The 24477-nt window shown below is 38.8% G+C and overlaps 1 protein-coding gene across 1 annotated transcript; it reads right to left on the bottom strand.

Moving 5' to 3' along the window:
* Window positions 1-21872: 21872 nt before the first annotated feature.
* Window positions 21873-23741, bottom strand: MC4R (melanocortin 4 receptor). Its single transcript, XM_006731537.3, has one exon. It carries the CDS (start codon window positions 23349-23351, stop codon window positions 22353-22355), a length of 999 nt encoding a protein of 332 aa, XP_006731600.1. The 5' UTR covers window positions 23352-23741; the 3' UTR covers window positions 21873-22352.
* Between the last annotated feature and the right edge of the window lie 736 nt (window positions 23742-24477).

Genomic DNA, 24477 nt, shown 5'->3' with positions numbered 1-24477 from the left:
CCAAATTAGGGAAGTTCTCTGCTGTAATTTGCTCCAGTATACCCTTTGCCCCCCTCTTTCTTTCTTCTTCTTCTGGGATCCCAATTATTCTAATATTGTTTCGTTTTATCACTTAACTCTCGAATTCCGCCCTCGTGATCCAATAGTTGTTTATCTCTCTTTTTCTCAGCTTCTTTATTTTCCATCATTTGGTCTTCTATATCACTAATTCTCTCTTCTGCCTCATTTATCCTAGCAGTTAGAGCCTCCATTTTTTATTGCACCTCATTAATAGCCTTTTTGATTTCGACTTGGTTAGATTTTAGTTCTTTCATTTCTCCAGAAAGGGTTTCTCTAATATCTTCCATGCTTTTTTCAAGCCCAGCTAGTATCTTTATAATTGTCATTCTGAACTCTAGTTCCAACATCTTACTAATGTCCTTATTGATTAGGTCCCTGGCAGTCGGTACTGCCTCTTGTTCTTTTTGTTGAGGTGATTTTTTCCATCTTGTCATTTTGTCCAGAGGAGAATAGATGAATGAGAGAACAAAATGCGAACAAGGTAACAACGACTCCTCTTAATTTACACTAACAAATATACACTAAACAAATCAGAAGAGACCTGAAACCGGGGGAAAAGAAAGGGAAAGAAAGAAAAATGAAAAAAAAAGAAAAAGATTAAAAATATATATATATGATCAAATATGATCAGGCTGGTGAATAGATCAGTGCCACACACTAATTTTTGGGTGTATTTTGGTCTGTTAGAAGATACTGCCTCCCAAAATTTTAAAGAAAGAAAAGCTTATATATGTACAATAATAAGGGTAAGTATGATGAAGGATGGAATATGACTGTAAAGATGAAAATTATAAGAAGATTTTATAAAAAGAATTGATAGGATAAGAAGTTGGTTGAAAAAAGAAAGAAGAGAAAAAAAAAAGAATGTGATCAGGCAGGAGACTAGAACAAAGCCATACACTAGAGATTTAGGGTATATTGTGGTCTGTTAGAAGAAACTGTATCCCAAAATTTTAAAGTGAGAACAACTTATATATATATATATACACCAAAAATAAGGTTAACTACTATGAAGAGATAGAATATGACTCTAAAAATGAAAAATAAAAAAGATTTTTAAAAAAGGGATTGATAAGATGTTGTTTGAAAAAGGGAAAAAGAAAAATTCAAAAAAGAAAAAAATTAACTTTGAAAGACTAAGGAATCGGGGAAAAAGCCATGAATTCTATGTGTTATATCCCCTACTGCGGGGGCTTTGCCGTTCTCCTTGATCTGTAAAGTTGGTCTTGGCTGCCTGTTCTTGCTGATCTTCTGGGGGAGGGGCCTGTTGCAGTGGTTCTCAAATGTCTTTGCCGGAGGCAGGATTGCCCCACCTTTGCCAGGTCCAAGCTAAGTAATCTGCTCGGGTTTGCTCTCAGGAGCTTTTGTTCCCTGCAAGCTTTCTGTACAGTTTTGGAGGATGAGAGTGAAAATGGCAGCCTCCCAATCTCCGCCCCCCCACCCCCCCCAGGAGCTGAGAACTCGGGGCCTCACTCCTCAGTGAGCCCCCTGAGAAAAGCAGTCAATCACTCTTGTCTCCCTGGTCTCCGGCACACTCTGAGCTCACCCGGCCTATGACTGAACATTTCTATCTCTGGCACATGACCCCGTTTGGAGTCTCCAAACCCAGTAGATTCCTGTGGTGCGCTCCCGTGCTGCCCCTCCTGGGGGAGGAAGGGGAGTCTCCCTGGATCTGCCACTTGTTGGGCCCCTGCTTCCAGAAAGTGGTCGCTTTTCTGTTCAGAGAGTTGCTGCTATTCTTTTCTTCGATCTCCTGTTGAGTTCGTAGGTGTGCAGAATGGTTTGATCCCTATCCAGCTGAATTCCCAGGACCAGACGAAATTTAGGTCTCCTACTCCTCCGCCGTCTTGCTCCTCCAATAAAATATAATTTTAAATAGATCTTTGAGTAGGGAGATATCTTGGGATAGAGGTCTTTAAATCACATCACTTAGTTTCCAGCTAGCATTTAAAATTAATCCTGAGAAGATGAGGTCATGTTGGTAGTCCCCCACAAGTGCCATCATCATCTCTCCCTCCATGTCACTGCTTGTCTTAGGTTTTCTCAGATGAAGAATAATGCAGAATGGACCTATCTACATAATACTTGTCCAGAGGGAAAGAAATATAACTTGGAACTTTATTCTCCATCTTTTTCAGCCTTATATACTTGGGGACAGGTATACTGTATCAGTTAAGATACTTTCTGCTGTAACTAAACAGAAAATCCTGACTAAAAAAATGTAAATGAGAAATAGATTATCTCATACAATTGTTAGCATGGAACTAGGGTGACAATAACAAGTATTCTTTATTGAAATTATATGTCAGGCATTATTATTATTATTTTTAAAGATTTTATTTATTTATTTGAGACAGAGAGAATGAGAGAGAGAGAGCACATGAGAGGGGGGAGGGTCAGAAGGAGAAGCAGGCTCCCTGCCGAGCAGGGAGCCCGATGCGGGACTCGATCCAGGGACTCCAGGATCATGACCTGAGCCGAAGGCAGTCGCTTAACCAACTGAGCCACCCAGGCGCCCGTCAGGCATTATTTTAAGCACTTTATATATATTGACTTTTTAATTCTTGATAGTAACCCCTAAGGAAAGTATTATCAGTTTCTGTTTTACAAATGGGGAGAGTGAGGCACTGGCTTGTTCACACTCCAGGGCTGGTTAGTTTTGTGGCCCAGCGATGTCATCAAGAACCGAATCCTTTCTGTCTCTAGGCTCTGGTCTCTTTAAGCTATCAGATCTTTCTCTCACACTGATTAACTTAGTGATAGCAAAATGATTCCAGTGGTTCAAGGCATCATGCCCAAACAAAACAGTATCCACAGTAAAATGAAGGCCCATCACTAACGCATCTCTTGTTTTAGTGGCGAGGAGATTACTATTATTATAATTATTATTTTTAGTTTCAGTGGTAGAATTTAGTGATTCATCAGTTGCATATAACATCCAGTGTTCATTATATCAAGTGCCCTCCTTAATGCCCATCACCCAGATACCCCATCCCCCAACCCACCTCTCCTCCAGCAACCCTCAGTTTGTTTCCTAGAGTTCTTCAGCATCTCTTATGGTTTGCCTCTCTCAATTTTCATCTTATTTTATTTTTCCTTCCCTTCCTGTATGTTCATTTGTTTTGTTTCTTAAATTCCACATATGAGTGAAATCATATATTTGTCTTTCTCTGACTTATTTCACTTAGCATAATACCCTCTAGTTCCATCCAAGTCATGGCAAATGGCAAGATTTCATTCTTTGTGATGGCTGAGTAATATTCCATTCTATATATAGAGCACACCTTCTTTATCCATTCCTCTGTCGATGGACATCTGGGCTCTTTCCATATTTTGTCTATTGTGGACATTGCTGCTATAAACATTGGGGTACATGTGCCTCTTCGAATCACTATGTTTATATTCTTTGGATAAGTACTGAGTAGTGCAATTGCTGGATCATAGGGTAGTCCTATTTTTAACTATTTGAGGAACCTCCATATTGTTTTCCAGAGTGGCTATACCAGTTTGCATTCAGTGGTGAGGAGATTCTTTTTGGCCAGGATTTGATCACATGTTTATACTTAACCTTTGGCAAGGGGAATCCCATTACCATGACTTGCTTAGGCCAATTGTTTGGAATGGAATGGATGTTGAGAGATCAGTTATCATAACAACTACATATATCTTCATAGTGAGCTCTCAGGGTAACCTAAAAATATTGGGAAATCACTATGGGAAAGGCAAAAACCAATCCTAAATCCAGGATAAGAGAGACTTCAAGTCTATTTTCAGCAAATTTTGATTGGATTTTACCTTGGGGGTCTTACTACACTCAGTTTGTTTGGCAGAACTTCTTCAGTATAGGCATTTATTTGAACTACCTATCATCTGTGTAATTGTCACAGAACACACTATTGTGTGTATCATTAAAACTTCTGTCATGTTGTGTTGAGATCAAATGTATCTTGCAGTGCAGTAAACTCAGCTAATTTAGATTGTTTCTTCACAGTTTGCTGCTTATATAACAGCATCTTCTGTTGCAAACTAATTTATAAGTATTGTGGTGAAGATTCTTCATTTTGTTTTATATGACTTAGTGGATCATTTGAAATTTTAATGTGTGTGATCCATAAAGGTGAATAAAAGTGTAAATTGTGCCAAATTCAATTTTTACAACACAATTCAAACTCAGAAAATTCAAATTCTGTAATACTAGTTTGTTCCTTGAATGGAAATAGAAGTTCTTTGGGTTAGGCCATTAGTAGAAAAGAAAAGTAGGCTGACAGCAGTTGAGTGTAAACTGCCTTTAAACCACTGACTACATTTGAAACTTCATGGGAAAAATTTGTAGAACTCTTCTGCAAGTTCCACAAAGAGAAGTCTAGGAAGGTAGTATGTCTATAAAACATTTAAGCACACAACTTGTCCCCTACAGGAACTGCAGTTCAATGGGAACACCACACTTTAATTTCCCAAGGTGCTGACAATAGTTTATTACTTTCTTCAAGCCTTTCCTTTCTCACAGTTTCTATCCCTCCAAGCAAATACATTTCTTTTTTAGATTCCTACTGTTCCTCTCCTCAGTTCTGAAAAATTCCTGCACTTCTAAGATTTTTTTTAAGGGTTATAATCAACAGGGAAAGAATTTGGCCAATTTAAGAAAAATTTAGATTTATTAAGACAGCTGGTCACAGGTTCAAAAGGAGGACGGAATAATCCAGGTTTGGAGAGTCGGAGAAGCATGAATTTCTGCCCAGGGGGCCGCTGTTAGGTTGACTCTTCTCCCCTGACTTCTGGTCCTGTGTTGCAATGTTCACAAAATAGCAGAGTCTCCCTAAACTGAGAATGTTTGACATAAATGCTTGCCTGGAGGGCTGGAGAGGAAAATCCTGTCTATTGTCCTCTGATATTCTTTTTAGTCCTGTGTTTTTATGACTTAGTTTTTATGGACATTTATAAGTTGCGTACCCAAGCATCTTTTCTGCCTTTCCATTGAATACTTTCTATTTGTTCTCCCGGATCCACTCTTTACTCCTCTGTACCATACTTTGTGCCCAGGGAGGCTAAATACCACAGGCTTCTTCAATGCCCACATTTCCCTCTGTCTTCTAGCAGAAGTTGGATAATAGGAGTAAGGAAAATTAGGAGGTCCGGGTGTTCATTTCCCTGGCTCTTTCTTGAATGGGTTTCCATGGATTGGCAGGGTTCCTTTTCCAGAACCTGGAGATCCTCATGAGTACTCTGTCTACAGCTCTAACTTCTTCAGATTTCTCCAACTGTAACCTCCCTTGTTAACGCAGGTCTAGGGCTGTTACCAGTTTTCTGCTTTTGCTTTACAAGGTACTTTAACATCTCTTGTTCTCCTTACCCCTGCCCCAAACTTCATAAATGTTACCCTTATTAAACTCTTCTCAATTACCCATTGGATCTGACATCAAACTTGCTGGAGCACTCACTAATAGATCTCCCTTCCTAAGCGCACAATATCCTTTGGGGAATTGCTTCTCCACTGTGGTGTAGCACCCTGTTAGTTTCATCCATAGCTCTAGGGGTGGGTCCTAATAGGCATAGGTCAATAAGCATAATCACATCTCCCCTGTCCAGTGATTGCTACAGGGATGGGGAGTGACTCAGCCTAAACAGATTAGCTGAAGCTTTTCCATGGCTACATATTGGCTCAGTTTGGGGCAATGAGAAGGATGCTTAGGACTTCTGTTGGATGTTTTGGGAAGCAAACTTTCTCTATCCCTGGCTGTGAACAATAAAGAATAACCAATAAAATCTTATTTACTGCTGACACCTATAACACAAACATAAAATAAGCAACCCTGACGATGAACCTAATCAATGGAAGATGGAAACCCCATTCATTGGGTTTCAGAGAAACACAAATGAATCCCTGAATAAGCTATGTCTGACTGGCATTATCTCTGAACTTTCCAATGTTGTGAGACAATAAACTCCCATCCCCTCTTTTAAATAATGCTTTTATTGAAGTATAACAAACATTTACAAAAGTGCAAAAATCATGATTAAACACCTGATGAATTTTCATGAAGTGAACATACTCATGTAACTGTTACCTCAGTCAAGGAACAGAATATTTCAGGGGTGACTGGGTGGCTCAGTACGTTAAGCGTCTGACTCTTAATTTCGGCTCAGGTCATGATATCAGGGTCATGAGATTTAATCCTGTGTGGGACTCTGCCCTGGGTGTGGAGCCTGTTTACGATTCTCTCTCTCACTCCCCCTCTGCTCTGCCCCATGAGTGTGCATGTGCTTTCTCTCTTAGGAAAAAAAGAAACTAAATATTTCAGATGCATCTCTCATTTCTCCTCATTCCTAAAGTTAACCAACACCAGAGATCAGTTATGCTTTTTTTGAACTTACTGAAAGATAATAATACGGTATATACTTTTATGTGTCTGGCCCCTTTGCTCAATTTTATGTTTGTAAAATAAATCCAGATTGTTAGGAATAATTGAAGGGCATTCATTTTTCATCGCTATATATTATTGCTATATTTCATTGCTATATGCTATTCTAATGTAAACCATAATTTGTTAATCGATTATAGATCAACAGGTTGGTTTCAGTTTTACAAATAATTTTACACCATTTTCACACTATTACAAGTAGTGTTATTATGAATATCCTTGTACATGTTTGTTTTCATTTTTTATTGAGATATGATTGACGTAACATTGTTTAAGTTTAAGGTGTACAACATGGTGGTTTGATACATTTATATATTGCAATATGATTATTACAATAACATTAGTTAACACCTTTATCATGTCAAATGTTTATCACTTATTTTTTGTGTTGAGAACAGTTAAAAATTAGTCTCTTAGCAATTTTGAAGTTTATAATATGGTATTGTTGACTATAATCACTATGCTGTGCATTAGATCTTCATTGCACATCTTTAGATGAACACACTCACATACATATATTTTCAGTATATACCTGATACTAAAATTGCTGAATCATAATATATGAATATATTCAGCTTTTAGTGGATGCTTACAAAGAGTTTTCCAAAGTGGTTATACCTAATTATAATCCCACATGAATTTATGTGAATTTTGGGGTGTGTGGTGTTATCTTTTCATGGTTTCAAACATTTCCCTGTTGCCTAATTAGGTTGAGCCCCCTTTTTTTTTTTAAAGACTTTATTTATTTATTTGAGAGAGAGAATGAGAGAGAGAGAGAGAGCACATGAGAGGGGGGAGGGGCAGAGGGAGAAGCAGACTCCCTGCCGAGCAGGGAGCCCGATGCGGGACTCGATCCCGGGACTCCAGGATTATGACCTGAGCCGAAGGCAGTCGCCCAACCAACTGAGCCACCCAGGCGCCCAGGTTGAGCCCTTTTAAAATAGTTTGTTGGCCTTATTGATATCCTATTTTATAAGGCTTTGGCCCTCTTTAAAATTAGGTGTTTGTCTTTTTCTTTTTGATTGATTGATTAATTGATTGTGTGTGTGTATTTGAACAACAGCACTCTGTTTTGTTTGAGAATTTGATTTTGACCTTCAGTTAACTTTCTAGCTCTGTTCATCTGGCAACCTAACACAGGTAGGATATCAGTTGTGTTGCTTGGGGTCATGTAAAAATGACCCAATTTATAAACTTCATTGAATTGGGAGAACTACAAATACTGTCACTTCCTGAGACTGGTAACTCTTGTAACTGGGCATGTCTTCTGCTGAAGACCTAAAAGCCATACCTTTGGTTTTGTTACAAGAGATTGCAATTTGAGCATTTAAGCCAGGGTGAATCCTGCACCCAGTTGGTGTGGATCTCATTTCATTACACCTGCATCTTCCTGTCCTGCTCTGTGCATTGCTTAGAAGACTCCCACAAAAGACATCTGATGCTGCCCTACTGGCAAGGTATGTTCTCTAACACCCTTCTGAGTACCCACATCGAATGTAGCCTAGTAAAACATTAAGTCTGAAAGTTTGGTTGTAACTAAGAAGACCTCCTGTTAGGACTAATGTATATTGATGAACCAAAATTCTTAAATTTAATGTTAATTTATCCAATTTTTCTTAATGTTAGTGCTTTTTGTGTCCTCTTTAAGAAATCTCTGCCTATGTCAAGTTTGTGAATATACCATCCTGTTTTTTAAGTCTAATTATTTTACCTTTCATATGTAAATCTTTGAGCTATTTTAATTTTTTTTAAAGATTTTATTTATTTATTTGACACACACACCTACACAGAGCATGAGCAGGGGTAGCGGCAGGCAGAGGGAGATGGAGAAGCAGATTCTCTGTTGAGCAGAGAGCCTGATGTGGGGTTCAATCCCAGGACCCTGGGATCATGACCTGAGCTGAAGGCAGATGCTTAACCACCTGAGCCACCCAGGCAGCCCTGAGCTATTTTAATTTTATCTTTATGTATGGTGTGGTAGGGGTCAAGAATTAGTTTGTTCCCATGGGGATGTACAGGTAACCTACACATTTATTGAAATAGATCCGTCTTTTTCACTATATCTTGTTGTAATCAAGTGACTATGTATGTCTGGACATGTGTGGCTCTGTGTCTGGACTCTTATCTGGTCCACTTGTCCATTTTTCTATCTTGTACCCAAACCATGTCATAATTACTATATCTTTATAATAAGTCTTCATAACCTGTAGAGTAAACATTTTGTGTTCTTCTTTAGGATGTTCTTTGCCATTCTTAGCTCTTTGCATTTCCATATACATGTTAGTATTAGTTTGTTAATATCCACAGAAGTCTGAGATTTTTGACTGATATCGATTCAAAGCTATAGGCCAGTTTGGAGATAACTGTCATATTTCATATATTAAGTCTTATAAACTGTAAACATGTCATGTGTCCATTCATTTATGTCTTCTTTTTTTCATTAATACTTTGTAGTTTATTTTTTTTTTTTAATTTTATCTATTTACTTGACGGAGGGGGAGGGAGAGAGCGCACAAGCAGGGGAAGCAGCAGGCAGAGGGAGAGGGGGAAGTAGGCTCCCTGCTGAGTAGAGAGCCTGATGCGGGGGCTCAATCTCAGGACCCTGAGATCAGAACCGGAGCCGAAGGCAGACGCTTAACCGACTGAGCCACCCAGGCACCCCAGAAGCATTGGTTTTAAGATTGATTTGTCCAGGCCCATCTCCAACCCCAGGCTGTTCCATGTGGTTCATCCATCCATGCAGAATTGCCTGCGAACCCTTAACTGCCCTATACTTTGCTTAGGCGCCCCTATACTTTGTAGTCTTAAGTAGAGGTTTTATATATATTTATTATATTTATCTTTAAGTATTTCATGCTTTTTGATTCTGTCAAATGCATTTTCTGCATTTACTGGGATGATCAGAGAATCTCTCCTTTTGAAAAATTAATGTGGAAATTTACAAATATTGTTCAGGATTTTGTGTCCATATGCACGAGAGAAGTCGGTCTATCATTTTTTCTTGTAGTCTTGTCATGTTTTGGTGGAAAGAGTTTGTTGGCCTTATAAAATAATTTGGAAAGTTTAATTTTTTTTCCCACCTCTGGAAAATTTTGTGCAAGGTTAGTCTTATTTCTTCTTTAAAAGTTTGGGAAGGATTAGTCATAAAATCATCTGGCATTTTATTTATAGGAAGGCTTTTAATTATCAATTCAATTACTTGGTAGATAAAAAGTGTTCAGATTTTCTGTTTCTTTTGTTGGTTTTGGTAAGTAATGTTTTCCAAAGAATTCATCAATTTTATCTGCCTTGTCAAATGAATCGATGTATAGTTCTTTATAAATTAATTCATTATCTTTTAATGTCTGCAGGAGCTGTTATGGTCTCCTCTTTTTTATTCCTCATACTGATCATTTGTGTTTTCTCTATTTGTCCCTTGATAAATCTTACTAGGAATGATCAGTTTTGTCAGCCTTTTTAAAGAACCTGTTTTAACTTTGTTGATTCTATTGTACATTTGTTTACTATTTCATTCTTATTATTTATTGTATCCTTCTATCTAGAGTTGGGCTTGATTTGCTTTTCTTTCCCTACCTTCTCAAGATAGCGGCTTAGATTAAAGTTTTTCTTCACATCTTTTATCAAGACATTTTATTTGGTTTTTACTTACTTGCAACTGAAGATGTCCTAATAGACTCAATTTATATGCCACAGTGCTTCTCAGTTTTCAGTGTGTGTGCAATTCATGTGGGGATCTTATTAAAATGCAGAGGTGTAGGGCCTGAGATTTTGCTTTTCTAACAAGTTCTCAGGTAATTCTAGTGATGGTAATATGAGGACTACACTTTGAAAATCAAAAATGTAATAGTGGAAAAATCTGCCAACAGAAAAAAGCAGAATTGTTTGTATCAGAAGATAAAGTAACTATACATTGTATGAATCACCTTTTGATTTGTATTTTTCATGATATATTTTGTAGCTTTGAAAGCTATTTGGTTTTTTTTTAAAGATTTATCTTTTTTTAAAGGGAGAGAGCAGTGGGGAGGGGCAGAGGGAGGAGAGAGAATCTCAAGCAGACTCTGTGCTGGGCGTGGAACCCAGCAAATGGCTCGATCTCATGACCCTGAGATCACTACCTGATCTGAAACCAAGAGTTGGACGCTTAACTGACTGTGGCACCAAGGCACCCGCTATTTGTTTTTTTAAACTAGAATTCTAATGTATTAATTTAGCTTTGACATTCAAAATATATTGTAAAAAGTCACTGGATTTGGATTCCATACCTGTGTTCTAGTTGACCAGAACCCCTGGAGCACAATTTATTCTCTCATCAAATTCACTTAAGAAAACTGAAGAGGAAACCCCAGGTCCCATGTATAGCGTCACCTGCTAAGAATAAAATGTTATCTTGGTTAGAAATTAGTAGTAGCTATTTTCTTTTTCTTTTTTTTTAAATTGCAGTAAGAACAGTTAACATGAGATCTACATTTGTAACAAATTTTAAGTGCAAGATATAGTATTATTAACCCTAGGCCTGATATTGAACAGCTATTTTCAATGAAATTCATAAGTGATCGTCCTTATTTGACGGCTAAAATGGCAGACTGTGAATTAGCACCTGGACAGATAGAGAAGAACCTCAGGTATATGTTCCTTAATTTTATCAGCAGGCAGTTAAAAAAGAGAGCTGGTGTTTGTTGCAATGTTATAACCATATGGGAAAACTGAAATCTAAGGGAATTCAACAAAGGATGCTGGCCTGTGTAAAATCACCAAGGATTCATCCATGAGAGGACCTGTGTATGCACAGAAGCCACCCCTGTTTGATGAGATACTAAAGTATGTGAGCAATAATTCTTTTCATTTTTTAAATCCGTTTAAGGTGGGTATTCTACCCATTGCATTATAGTCATAAATGAGAACAGTTGTTACAGTAGATAAACTATAAGAGAAAGGAATGCATCTAACTCTATATAGACAAATTAATGTGCTTTACCATGAATAGATTAGATGAGAATTCTCAAGGGCGTTTGAATAATAGAAAATTTGCCAGGGAGAATTCTGGGTGCTCTGGATTGACAGGAAGGAGACCAGCTAGGAAACAGCAAACTAAGCAGTAACTGAGCTTTGTAAGAAAAGACCAATTCGGGAAAGAGATGTGGAGAGGTAAAGATGACTAAGGGAGGTGCATCTGGGACAACTGCAGCAGAAGATGCATCTCGGCAGGAACTACATCAGCCAACATTTTCATCCAGTGTCTTTGTAAGCTGGGAATCTGTGAAACTTGAAGATACTGTATTTGCCTATTACAAAATACATGATAATTACCATTTAAAAACACTGTTTCTCGCCCATTGTGGAGATGAAGCTTGCCAGATGTGGAGCTGGTACCAGCTTATTGGAGTGTTCTAGATGCAGATTTTCTCAGGATATCGGGTGGAGCCAAGATCATGTGGAATTATGACAGTCCCCTAAAATAATCCAGGCTCTTCATGGCAAAGACCTTTCTAATTTAGGGGTTACAGTATGTTGTTTCACAACATGATGTAGTTTACTTATTACTGGGTAAGAATTGTGGTGTTGTAGGAGACCCAGGAGAGTCTCCTCACAGGCCGAGAATCCTCGATTACTGCCATGAAAATACTCTTTTTCCAGGTGCCTGGGTGGCTCAGTCGTTTAAGCATCTGGCTCTTGATTTCCACTCAGGTTATGACTCAGGGTCATGAGATCGAGCCCTGCATCGGGCTCTGTGCTGGGCATGGAGCCTGCTTAAGATTCTCTCTCTCCCTTTTTCTCTGCCCTCCTCACCTCCCCCATTTGTACTCTCTCTCTAAAAAAAAAAAAAAAAAAAAGGAAAAAATATTCTTTCTCTTTTCATGATGTACTAGGGATTGTGAGTACAAAACACTTTTGTAAAAGTGAATTTCACAGGCATCTAGGTGTTTCTTCCTGGTTCATAGACATGTTATCTGAAACAGTGGAAAAGAATATTTATTGTTGGCAAATATCCTAGTGATACCAGCCCTTATTTAGAAAGGATCATTTTTGCTCTTTATGTTTTGTAAAAACAAGCAAACAACATGCAAGGGGAAACATGTCTCAGAGGGTTTCTAATATCTTCCCTAAGGAGAGGGACAAAGGAATGAAAAGGCCAGTCATGGCTTACAGAGACCTTTCTGTAGGTGCAGGGAACCTCTAACGGACCTACCCTCAGTCTCTGAAGGGGCAGCGCAGTTCTGATGCCTAGAAGGCTTTGGTAATTGGGGAATGTGACCTTCAGGCCAAGGACAGTGCTTGTAATTGGCACCACACTTGAAAAGAGACAAGATAAACAAATTTGGGGCTATACTCTGTTTTTTTGCTCCTCTAAAGTTTTCATCCCCTTGTGATTAGAATAATCAGATTAAGATCTGCTGTTCCCCATTTTCTCTGTCTTTAGGTTAAGTTGATCCAGATAGCCTTGATTCCTAAAGTTCCCCTAAGTTTTCATTAAACTTCCCCACTATGGTGCTGCCTGCCAAGTGATGTGCCAATCTGCTCATTTTTTGACCACTCATTGCCATTTATTTGTGACTTGTTGAAAAAAATGGTAGACTTTTATCGAAGAGTTTTTATTTCAGTTTCTCTGGCTAATTGATCATTCTTCCTAAAGCTGCTTGGTTAAGCCCTCAGATGGCACTGTTTTCTAGACCTACAACATCAAATGAACAACCTTCACTTATCAGGCTTCCGAGAAACTTCCTCTTGGCAACTTCTTTCTTCTTATTTTGAAGATAATGACAGAGAAGTTCAGTTTTCCATAAATAGCAGAATAAGTGCAACAGTTTACAAAGCCATTTTAGGAAATTATTGACTTAAATAAACTCATCTCACTTGGCCTGTTTTCTACACTTCTGGATACCAGTGTGCATGTTTGTGTATGTGTGTGTATGTTCAATTTGTCCTTTAGAATTCTCTGTATATATTCTTTCATATTTTCCTCGAAAGATGAAGGCCTCTTTAAGGTTCATTGTTTAACGCTACTTCAGTCTCTCTGAATTTGATCATCTTCCTTTTATCGAAACTGATTACATAAGAGAGACTCTATTTTCAGATGTGTACAGTAAAATCTATTATGTAACAAAATGTCTAAATAAAAATGGAACAATATAATGCAGGACCAGGTATCAGAGTGTCAAAATGAATGAATCAAGGAAACATAAGCATTTCTTATGACTTCAGCTGAGGTGGTCTCAGTGCTAAGAAAGAAAGAGGTGGTAAGGGGATCAGCGCTTATTAGGGCATACTTGTGGCTTGTTGACCCCTCTGCTGTCACTCTGGAGGAGAATTTTAATAAAAGGGCAGTTAAGTCAGGATCTTATCCAGGGACAGCTTTCTCCCACAGTTGGTCACATCTGTAGGTGTGGGTGCTGACATCACCCCTGTTCCGTCCTGTGCATCCTCTGCACTCACAGTGGCCAAGAGGGCTGATCCTCCCCTTTCTGCTGCAGAAAGTACACAGTTATAAGCTGTTCCAGCATGTCTCTGCTGGTCCTGAAGTCTACTATCCCTGGCAGCAGGAGCTCCTGCTTTCCTGTTTGATATGTAGGCCAGCCATCTATGGGTGGATAGCCCCTGCTGAGTTAGGAGTGAAGTTCACTCTAGCCATGAATAAAAGACTATTTTGAAGGCGCCTCCTACTCTGAACAGAAAAGGGTGCGTGTGCGTAGACTTTACTAAAGCCACTGTCCCCAGGTGAGTGCTGAGCTTGTCATCTGCCCTCTAGGGTGTGGGAGGTGTTAAAATGCCATTTCATCTGGTGTTTGGGAAGGTACAATTCCTAAGTAGAGCTGTTCACAAAGCTACTTCTTGGTGCAACTAGGGAAAAAGGAACCCCAAAGAAAAGACAACCATTTATGGAAAATTACAGGAAAATTATTTAGCGGTACTACGGACAGTTTTCAGTAAATATTCAGTATTTTCAGCCCCTTAGTCTGTATTGGTTCTTTGCCTCTGCATGTAATCTTCCTTGAAGCTAATCCATTTTGAGAAAATTATCCCTTAATAATATATGCCCCATTCCTTTCAGTCCAGCTTGTTAATAGAAGAGTCTGTACTCTGTTCCTACACTCCTGCATCTCTCATTCTACTTCTGTTTTCCATATAAGACCCAAAGCATCTGGTAGCTGCTTCAATATTTTACTGGAAATTGGCTCTTCTCATGTTTTCTTGTTTTTTCATCAAAACCTCATTCATGTTGGCAGTCCCATTCTCAAATGAAATACACTAAATTTCTAGTTGGAGAATTTTCTGAACATTTTTCAGTTCTTTCTTTACTGAAATGACTGACACCTCATTCCTGAAAACTCACTCCTCTCTGGGCGTCAGCTATACCCCCCTGCCTAGTTTCTCTCTTGCCTCTGTGATCATGACTTTGCGTCCTATTCTTTGTTCAGAAACCTCTTAAATATTACTCTTAACAGGGCACCCAGAGCTGGCTTTTTTCCTCTATTTTTTCAAATTCCTTCCTTCACCCTCAAATATCTAGTGAGCTTTTCTTATAGACAAGCTCCATTCTGGGTGCTATAGGGAAGACACTGGATATTAATATTTTAATGATAAGGCAAACAGTATATCCTGATGGATCTAAAATGGAATATAAGACAGAGGAGTTAGTGGTGACTTCAGAGATTTCATTCTGATCAACTGGAAAGATCCAGTTGTCATCATCTGATGTGGGCAAAGCAGTAAGAGGAGAAATTTTGGGTGGGAAAACTAGGGGTTTAAAAGAGACTTGTGGGGCACCTGGGTGGCTCAATTGGTTAAGCATCCAATTCTTGATTTCAGCTCAGGTTATGATCTCAGGGTTGTGAGACCCAGCCCTGCACCAGGCTCCGTGCTGGATGTGGAGCCTGCTTGAGATTCTCTCTCTCCCTCTGCCCCTCCCTCCACCTCTCTAAAAAAAAAAAAAAAAATAGCCTTGTAAGTTTAGGATTTGCTATGGACTGAATATTTTTGTCTGCCTAAAATTCACATGTTGGAGCATTACTGTTGTGGTATTTGAAGAGGGGACCTTTCAGAGGAGCGTGGAGGTCCCATGACAGGATGACTGTCCTTATAAAAAGAGGAAGAGAGCTAGTCCCTTCTCTCTTTCTGCCCCGTGATGATACAGCTAGACAGCAGCCATCTGACACCAGGAAGAGGTCTCCTACCAGGAACTGAACTGGCTGGCACATTTATTCCTAGCCTCCAGAACTGTGAGCAATAAATGTTGCTTAAGCCTTGAGTCAGTGGTAATTTGTTATAGTAGCCTGTATTGACTAAGACAGAATTTCTCTTAGAAAGCCAGTGTAGATGTTCAGAAAATAGTCAAAGTGATCTAAGTTGAAGCTACACATTTGGGAGTCTTCAGAATAGTAATAGCATTTAATACTTTGAGACTGGTCGAAATGACCAAAGGAGTGAGTACAAAGAAGAGAACAGTACAAAGCACTGAGCTCTGGGGGATCCAGCTATTAAGTGTTTAGAGGAGAGAGGAGGAATCTGAAAAGTAATTGAGAAGATGCTTTTAAGGTAGGAGGAAAGCCAAGGATTTGGGTGTTCTGTGAGCCAAATATAGCAAGGCGGGGTGGGGGGGCAGTGACCCAAAAGTTCAAGTGTTTGTTGGTCCAAATAAAATAAGAACAAAACTGATCACCGGATTTCATAATTGCAGGTACCTTGGTCACTTAGCAAGAGCAGCTTCAGTACAGTAATGGGGGTGAAAGCCTCACAGGAATGAGATTGGAGACAGTAGGAGGAAGGACTTGCTGGCTCAAGACATGCTGAGGATTATCTTCTGCTGTCTGTATACATGCTCATGCCAACCAAATTTATATGTATATCCCAGCCTCCTCTGTGCCTGGATGCTAAGTAGGTTTCTTAAAAAAGCCCACCAAATCCAAATAAATCAGTCTAGCATCCTTGTCTTTCTATTTTGCCCAACAAGAATCATGCGTTCATAGGAGTCAAAACGTTTTCTGTCCATACACTTCTGTGGTACATACAAAAAGGCAAAGACGTTTGTGTCAGGCTTTATGTGTATGTTCTTTATTCAAAATCTCATGAATTTCATTTGATTTTGGAGTGTGAGTGCAAAGTGACTGAAGTTTTGAGTCTCTGTTCCAGAGGAATATGAAATAATGGAAATGTGGAGTAAAAACGAGGAGCCAGACTTGTGTCAATGAATACTGCCGTTTTAGCCCTGTTGTTTAAGGTGAAAATGAGACCCTGATGTGGAAAATGAAGAAGGTTAGAGGTCGGGAAAAGTGAAAATGTGTAGATTTTCTTTCCAATATTGGTAGTAAATAGCTAATAGCTATATAACTAAAAGGTAAAAATTACATACAGACCACAAATACCAACATTTTATAAATCATACAGTGTAAATAAAATCACACACACAAAATTACTCTGAAGACTTGCTTTCTTCTTGAATGAAAGAAGTCAGTAAAAATATGAATAATGCATGTTATTTTAAATGAAATCTTCAGGATATTGTGGCATTTATATGAAATCTGCATGCTTTGTTTTGAATGGGGCCATTTTGAAACTTTGGTATTACAAATGAAACACATTTTGAACTGAGGAGGGAAACTTTTTGCAAGTAAAATTTTTAGCTTTAGTGGTTTTTTTTCCTCAAATGGAATAATGGCCAAATTTATTGTTACATTTTCATTTTTAATTATAGGCAGTGGTGGCTTGAATTTAACAATGAAATTTCTTTCACTGTTTAAAATGTTAGGTTTAGAAATCAAACCAGAATGGTTTCATTTGCAGCTGAGCCCCATATAAAACCTCACCAAATGGTTCACTGATTGAGTTGCTGAAATTTTCCTCTTGGCTCTCTGTATTTGTGGGGCTTCCAGGTGCCTCTCGGCAGTGGAAGCACCACTAGTAATTGTAAACTATGATTATTAATTCCATTAACCTAGGGCCAAATTCAACCACGACTTTCACAAATCAAAGCTCCGCCCCCCCCCCAAAGTGGCAGCATTAAATTATGCTAGGAATCCTTTATTTGTTCCATGCAAATATAACTTTTGTATGTTCCCTCTCACTAAGTACATTATAAAATAAATACATTATATTCATTAAATTTTCGTGTAATATTGAATACATGCAAAGGAGTATTTGCATATATTTCTAAGTTGTGAAGTATAATATTAAACCGGTTATCCCACACAAGAATTAGAATGTTACCGAAGCTATTGAAACAATGTGTGTTTCCCTACCAACTCCACTCACTATCTCCCCTGATTTTTTGGAAATGTTCCAAGCGTCTTTATATTTAAAATAATAAACATAGAGATTTACTCTTACTTGCTTCGCTTGTTAGAAATGAGTGAAATACTGAAAACACATTTGAGTGGGTTCCTGCCTCTCCTGCTATGGAAGTGAGGCTATCCAAGTATGTACCACTATTTAACATCTTCTAGAATCTAAACTCTGGTAAGTCTATGAGTGTAACTTGATCGATCATTACAGTGATAGATACCTATAGTGACAAGCTCTATACTAGATCCTTTAAACCAATTATCTAATTTTACATTAATATTTATCATTAACCGTATGATGAGATGATAGATATTAATATCTTCAGACTGTAGATGCTTAGCAAAGTTAAGTGACTTGCCCAAAGTTCTAGAGCTAGTAAATCTGGGATTTGAATCCAATATGCCCTAAGTCCAAACCCTATGCTCTTTCTACTCTCATGCACTTAGCTTTGATCAATATGTGATGGACCAATAACTGAGCATCCAGATGTGAGTGTAAATTCATTATTTGTAGTATTTTTCAAGGGTGTACATTTAATATCAGTGCCATCAGCTTAGATAATGTTTCTTTTTGTGTGTGTGTTACCACTTAAATTTGTGGCATGAAGTTTAATGAGTGTCAGTCTTTGAAGAAATGGGCTAATTGGTTATTGCATGTTTGGCACACTATCTTTCTAATTAGCCTTTTTCAGTATTGAATGTGGCATTGCAAATTTTAAAACAATTAGCATTATTGGTGATAACAAATTATCCTTTTAACAGGTATGCCCATGTATCCAGTATGTTTAAATACATCAATTTATACAAAACAGTCCATCAAAATCAAGGAAATTAAGAAGTGTGATTTAAGAAAAGATACATAGTTAAGGCTAAGGCTGAGATTTTATTGATCATGTTGAGTCTGAAAAAAATAGCGAAACTAGTAAATCTTCATTCATGCATGGGTTTATTCATTTATTTTGCATTTTAAAAATAATAATAATTACCATTTTTGAGTGCCTATATATATTGAACACCATTCTGTGGAACTTTACAACCTTGACCTTATAACTGTGTTTTATCCTTCTAAGATTCCCCTCAGACAGGTATCATTATGTACATTTAACAATGAGAAAACCAACTTCAACGAGATCTTACAGCTAAATAGTGGTGTAACCAGGATTCAATCCTAGCATTCCTTTATGACTGGGAAGTGGTACTTGTCTATAGAAGAAGGTTCTTGAAATTTGGGTCAGGGAGATCTGGGACTGGGTTTTAGGGTTTTGGTGCTGCCACTGATGATGTATGTGACATTAAGCAATCTCTCAGAGTCTGCTCAGAAGGTTGGATGAGATGATCTCTACGATCTGTTCCCAGTGGTACTTTATTTAGTTAGTTTGTAGCATACTAAATATTCTGTTTTGTGTATTCCTTGTAACATAAAACAGAAGTCAATTCTTACTCACATGTTATTAAATAATTATTCAAAGATGGTTTTTTAGTAATTTGAAAATACTTAGTTTGGGCAACAGAGACTCTTGAAGCAGGTGGGGGGCATGGGACTACTAAGAGCTTTGGACATAGTGTCTGAGTGTTAGGCTAGCTGCTAAGTGGGCAGAAATCTTGTCCCTGTTCATGCAAGTTATGGTGACCACTATACAACTTTCTAAGTCAACTGCAAGTCTTGAAAATCACTCATTTCACCAATGAAAAATAATTTCTAATATATCTTACACTTACTAATTGAACTTTCTGGTGAAAATTTCAATAAAGGTATCTGATGCTGCTTTCACATCTGGAGTATATGTTCTTTACCAGTATTTGAATTATGCTCCAGATGTATGTTCTTTACCAGCATAATTCAAATACTAACTAATCACCCTTAACAAAATATTAAAGGATAGTTGCATATATCACAGTATTTATGCTGAAGTTTTTAAAAGTAAATTCTTACTTCTTGGCATGGTATTAAAAACTTCTGTCCAAACAAAAATGTTTAATAGCAGCTTTATTCATAATTGCCAAAATTTGGAAGCAACCAAGATGTTCTTCAGTAGATAAATGGATAAACTGTGTTACATCCATACAATTGAATATTATTCAGCACAAAAAGAAGTGAGCTACCAAACCATGAAAAGACATGGAGGAATCTTAAATGCATTTTACTAAGTGAGAGAAGCTAGTCTGAGAAGGTTATATACTGTATGATTCCAACTGTATGACATTCTGGAAAAGACAAAACTGTGGGGACAGTAAAAGGATCAGTGGTTGCCAGGGGTTAGGGGTGAAGGAGGGATGAATAGGTGGGGCACAGAGGATTTCTAAGGCAGTGAAACTATTCTGTATGATAATGTAATGGTGGATACATATCATTATACAATTGTCAAAACACGTAAAATATACAATACCATGAGTGAATTCTAATGTGAACTATGCAATTTGGGTGGTAATGATATGTCCCTCTGGGAGAATCTTGGTTTTACTGGAGAAAGAGGGAGTAACATAATAGAAGGCTGTTTGGAGAACCGGAAAAACTGAGTAAGATGCACTTAAACTGAAGCCTAATGTTGTGACCTGGGCATATAGAGGAGACTGGTGGGGAGACTGGTGGGGCAGGCAGGTTCATGACTAACACTCACCCCAACTCTGTAAACAGCCCCAAGAGGGGGTGTAGAAGCGAAGACAAAAGAGCCGGATTTCCTTTCCATGGGAGAAGTGGGCTGGTTCTCAACAGACAAAGGAGCATTTGATATGACACTTGAAGGAGACATAGAATAGACAGCCACCACACAAGATGGGGCATGCTTAGAGCTCTCTCTTCCGTATCTCCAGTCCCCCGACCTTTGGGTTCTGACTGTTAGAGCAGTCTATGTTTACATCCTCACACTTAGTTTTGCATCAAAATAGAGGAATAGAGGAATCATAGTGAATCAAGTACCACCTTTCATTTGTAAACTTGAACTTCACCATTCTACTTTTAAGTAATGTTTCCACATGAATGCTGAAAAGTTCCTCAGGACTTGTTGCCAATATGTGAAACATTTTTGATTTAAGAAATACCTTTGCATGTGATCTCTGCCCTTAAGCACTTGAAGACATTGTAAAGTAAAGGATAGTTTGTTTAGTGGTAGCCCTCAGCCTGATATATTTTCTCTCTCTTAATTTTCAAGTACCTGTAAATTGGAAAGTACAGGTTTTATTGCTTAGTAGCTAAATCTGTGGGATGATTTTGGAAGAAAACAAGTATTCACTTTCCAAAATGTAGTTGTGGAAGGCTGATTTGTGTTAACGATGTCCTCAGGGGATTCAGGTACCGCCTTCCTTCCTGCTCGTCATGTATCAGTATCACAGGCTCCCTTATTTTAGATTTTACAAATATGGCATGGATATATGTGTGCTATAGATTTGGTTTGTAAAGTTAGAACCCTTGGCAACTACTTAAACTCCAGTGCAGCAAATAAGCAATAAATCAACAGCCAGTCACTTCCATGTGAAGAGTAAAAGAACTCTGCTGAGTGTGTAGTTCTTTAGAGATTGGAAGCCGGATCTCTCAGGGCAGCACCCCGTTTTCTGAACATTTTCAGCAGATGCTGGGTTCCTGGTTAAAGGAATGAAAAGGCCTTATTCTCTGATTTTATTAATGATGGTTGGAAATAGTTTCGTATCAGGAAGTTCAGCTTGACATGTTAACTTAAATTGTCCAGAATACTTTTTTTTTTAAAAGATTTTATTTATTTATTTGAGAGAATGAGAGAGAGAGCAGGAGAGGGAGGAGGGTCAGAGGGAGAAGCAGACTCCCTGCCGAGCAGGGAGCCCGATGCGGGACTCGATCCCGGGACTCCAGGATCATGACCTGAGCCGACGGCAGTCGCTTAACCAACTGAGCCACCCAGGCGCCCCTGTCCAGAATACTTTAATTCCTATAACTACTCTCTCCCTCTACCACAAACTGAATTGCCTTTGTGGAATATCAGAGTGTTTGCATGGGAAAATTAATCTCTTTGTCTTTGAGAAACAGACATAGTTTTATGGCTCAGAATCTTGGAGTTTTTTGTTTTTTTTTTTTAAGCTGTTTTTCTCTCAACAGGAGCTTCATTTCTATGTCTGCACAGGGAGAATGAACACATTTTATTACTTAAAATTTCAGTTCATTGTTTTAATGAACAAGCATCTATTCATCAATATTTCCCCCCAAATGCTACAATCAAATTTCTACATTTCAGTGTTATATAGTGTAATATAAGAAGCCACTTATTAGCATATATTTAATGATTCTGTGATTTCTATGTTCCTAAAACAAGCAAAGTGTCAAATCCTTGTGAATAACAAGAAACATTGTTATGCTTTTAATAAGAGCTTTTTTCTTGTCTATAAATTCATAGTGCCTACAACCTCTAAATGCATAAACACTGTACAGCCAAAAAGTAGCATGACATTAGAAATGTACAGAGACTGGGCATTTTTTTCATATCAGAACATCATAAACTTAAATTTACACAATAGATATTCTCAACTCATGCCTTACACAGAAGAAGAAGCTGTGGTCGAAGCACATTGTTCAGGTTGTGTGAGATTGAAGAAGTCTCATAATGCATGTTTTTAGTATCTCCTCTGTCCCCATTTAATATCTGCTAGACAAATCACAGAGACCACCTAGGGGATAGCAACAGATGATCTCTTTGAAGGTTCTTCTCAGTTCTTGGCTCCGGAGTGCATAAATTAGAGGGTCGATGATGGAATTACACATGATCAGGATGAGATACAAGTTAAAGTGAGACATGAAACACACACAGTATGGATTCTGGGGACAAGAGATGTAGAATATTAAGTGGAGGAAGAATGGGGCCCAGCAGACAACAAAGACCCCAATTAATATGGTCAAGGTAATCGCACCCTTCATGTTGGCACCTTGGCGGATGGTGCCAGTGCCTGGGAGGACAGCGATTCTCTTAATGTGCAGTCTGGCCATGAGGAACATGTGGACATAGAGAGAAGCCATGAGAGCCAGCATGGTGAAGAACATGGTGATGAGGCAGATGATAACAGCACTACTGTCCGAGTAAATGATGAACAGAATGCCTGAAACCGTGCAAGCTGCCCAGATACAACTTATGATGATCCCAACCCGCCTAACCGTCATGATGTTATGGTACTGGAGAGCATAAAAGATAGTAAAGTACCTGTCCACTGCAATTGAAAGCAGGCTGCAAATCGATGCAAGCAAGGAGCTACAGATCACCGAGTCAATGACATTATCAATATTCACTGTGAAACTCTGTGCGTCCATATCAGTACTGTTTAACAGGGTGATGACAATGGTTTCTGAGCCATTCGAAACGCTCACCAACATGTCAGCCACAGCCAGGCTACAGATGAAAAAGTACATGGGTGAATGCAGATTCTTGTTCTTGGCTATTGCCACAATCACCAGAATATTCTCCAACAAGCTGATGACCCCCAGAGTCACAAAAACCTCAGGAGAGACAAAGAGTTGCTCATAGCACCCTCCATCAGAGTAGCCTTTTCCAAGGGACTCACTGGCATTGGCGTGCTGTCCGTAGGTGCTGAGGTTCCAGAAGTGGAGAGAAGTGTGCATCCCATGGTGGATAGTGGAGTTCATCCTGCCCCAAGTGGATGCAGATCCCCACGGCACTGATTCGATCTCTTGGGTCAGGTAGCCTCAATGATTTTGTCCACGTCTTTGTCGCTCCGAAAGTTCTGAGGCTAAAACTGGCATGCCAGTTGTAAGTAAATGTCACATGCTCCAAAGGCTGGAGATGGAGCTTTTCCTGTCTTCCAGGTGCAGCTCTGATCCCCTTCACTTTAGAAGCTTAGGCTTCCGAAATGCTCATTCTCCGTTCAAAGAGTTTGTTCTTTGCTTTTTTGTCCTCACTCCCACCTTAACTTTAGTCTTACGCAGTCAGTCAGGTCTTTTCAAAATAATTCTCCTAGTAGCTGCTGTGCCACTGGGACCCGAATCTGTGGGCACGTGTTCACGTCAGCTGTTAGTTCCCAGCCTGAAGCGTTGCTTTAAGTGTTAGTAGCTGCTGCTGATTTTATGGTGTGTGAAGGAAAAAAAAATGTTCAGAGTGGCTCCTCCTCCGCTTCCTCCTGACCAATCCAAACGCGCTGGACGTCTGTGAGACACCGGGATGTTCCAGAGATACAAATTGCCGGGCAACACCGATTCAGATGCAGAAGCATGTGGAACTGGGAAGCTAGCAGGATGAGAGAGACTGGATTTTCCTTGTCACGTTTTCAAGGGAAACAACTTGGTCCCTAGAGGCCATTCTGTGATATCACTACAAGCCAGGCACCCCAGGTTTATTCCTGCTTCAAAGAGAGGTGTGTGTGTGGGTGGGTGGGTGGGTGTGTGCGCGCGCGCGTGCACGCGCAAGCGTGTGCATGTATGTTCCTGAAATAGATACACTGCCTTTTTGGTCAGGATATTGAATTTGTTTACTCTCAGTTGCTTTGAATTAAGAATCCAGGAAATAATGCTTCAATTTAAAATACCTGAAACAGGGAGAATATTTGATAATACAGGTACACTATGCTCTGAATGGGAGAACTGATGTAAATAGCTACAGTTTATCAAAGAGTTCAAGACGGGGTTCATTTTTTATGCACTAATACCTGATATTTCTCCATTACAGAGTTTCGTTTATCATGGCTGGGGAAGTTTTATTTTCATTCATGATATTTAAGAACACCATATGGTGTTAATATAAACTATATTTACTCTG

The sequence above is a fragment of the Leptonychotes weddellii genome, chromosome 13, assembly GCF_054177405.1.
Source record: "Leptonychotes weddellii isolate Sample4059 chromosome 13, ASM5417740v2, whole genome shotgun sequence".
Classification (NCBI taxonomy): Eukaryota; Metazoa; Chordata; class Mammalia; order Carnivora; family Phocidae; genus Leptonychotes; species Leptonychotes weddellii.
The sequence above is the reverse complement of the archived record's forward strand: the minus strand, read 5'-3'. Positions and strand labels throughout refer to the sequence as shown.

Bases quoted from the DNA above. Each gene is read 5' to 3' on its own strand.
- MC4R (XM_006731537.3), bottom strand. From the start codon at position 23,351: ATGAACTCCACTATCCACCATGGGATGCACACTTCTCTCCACTTCTGG.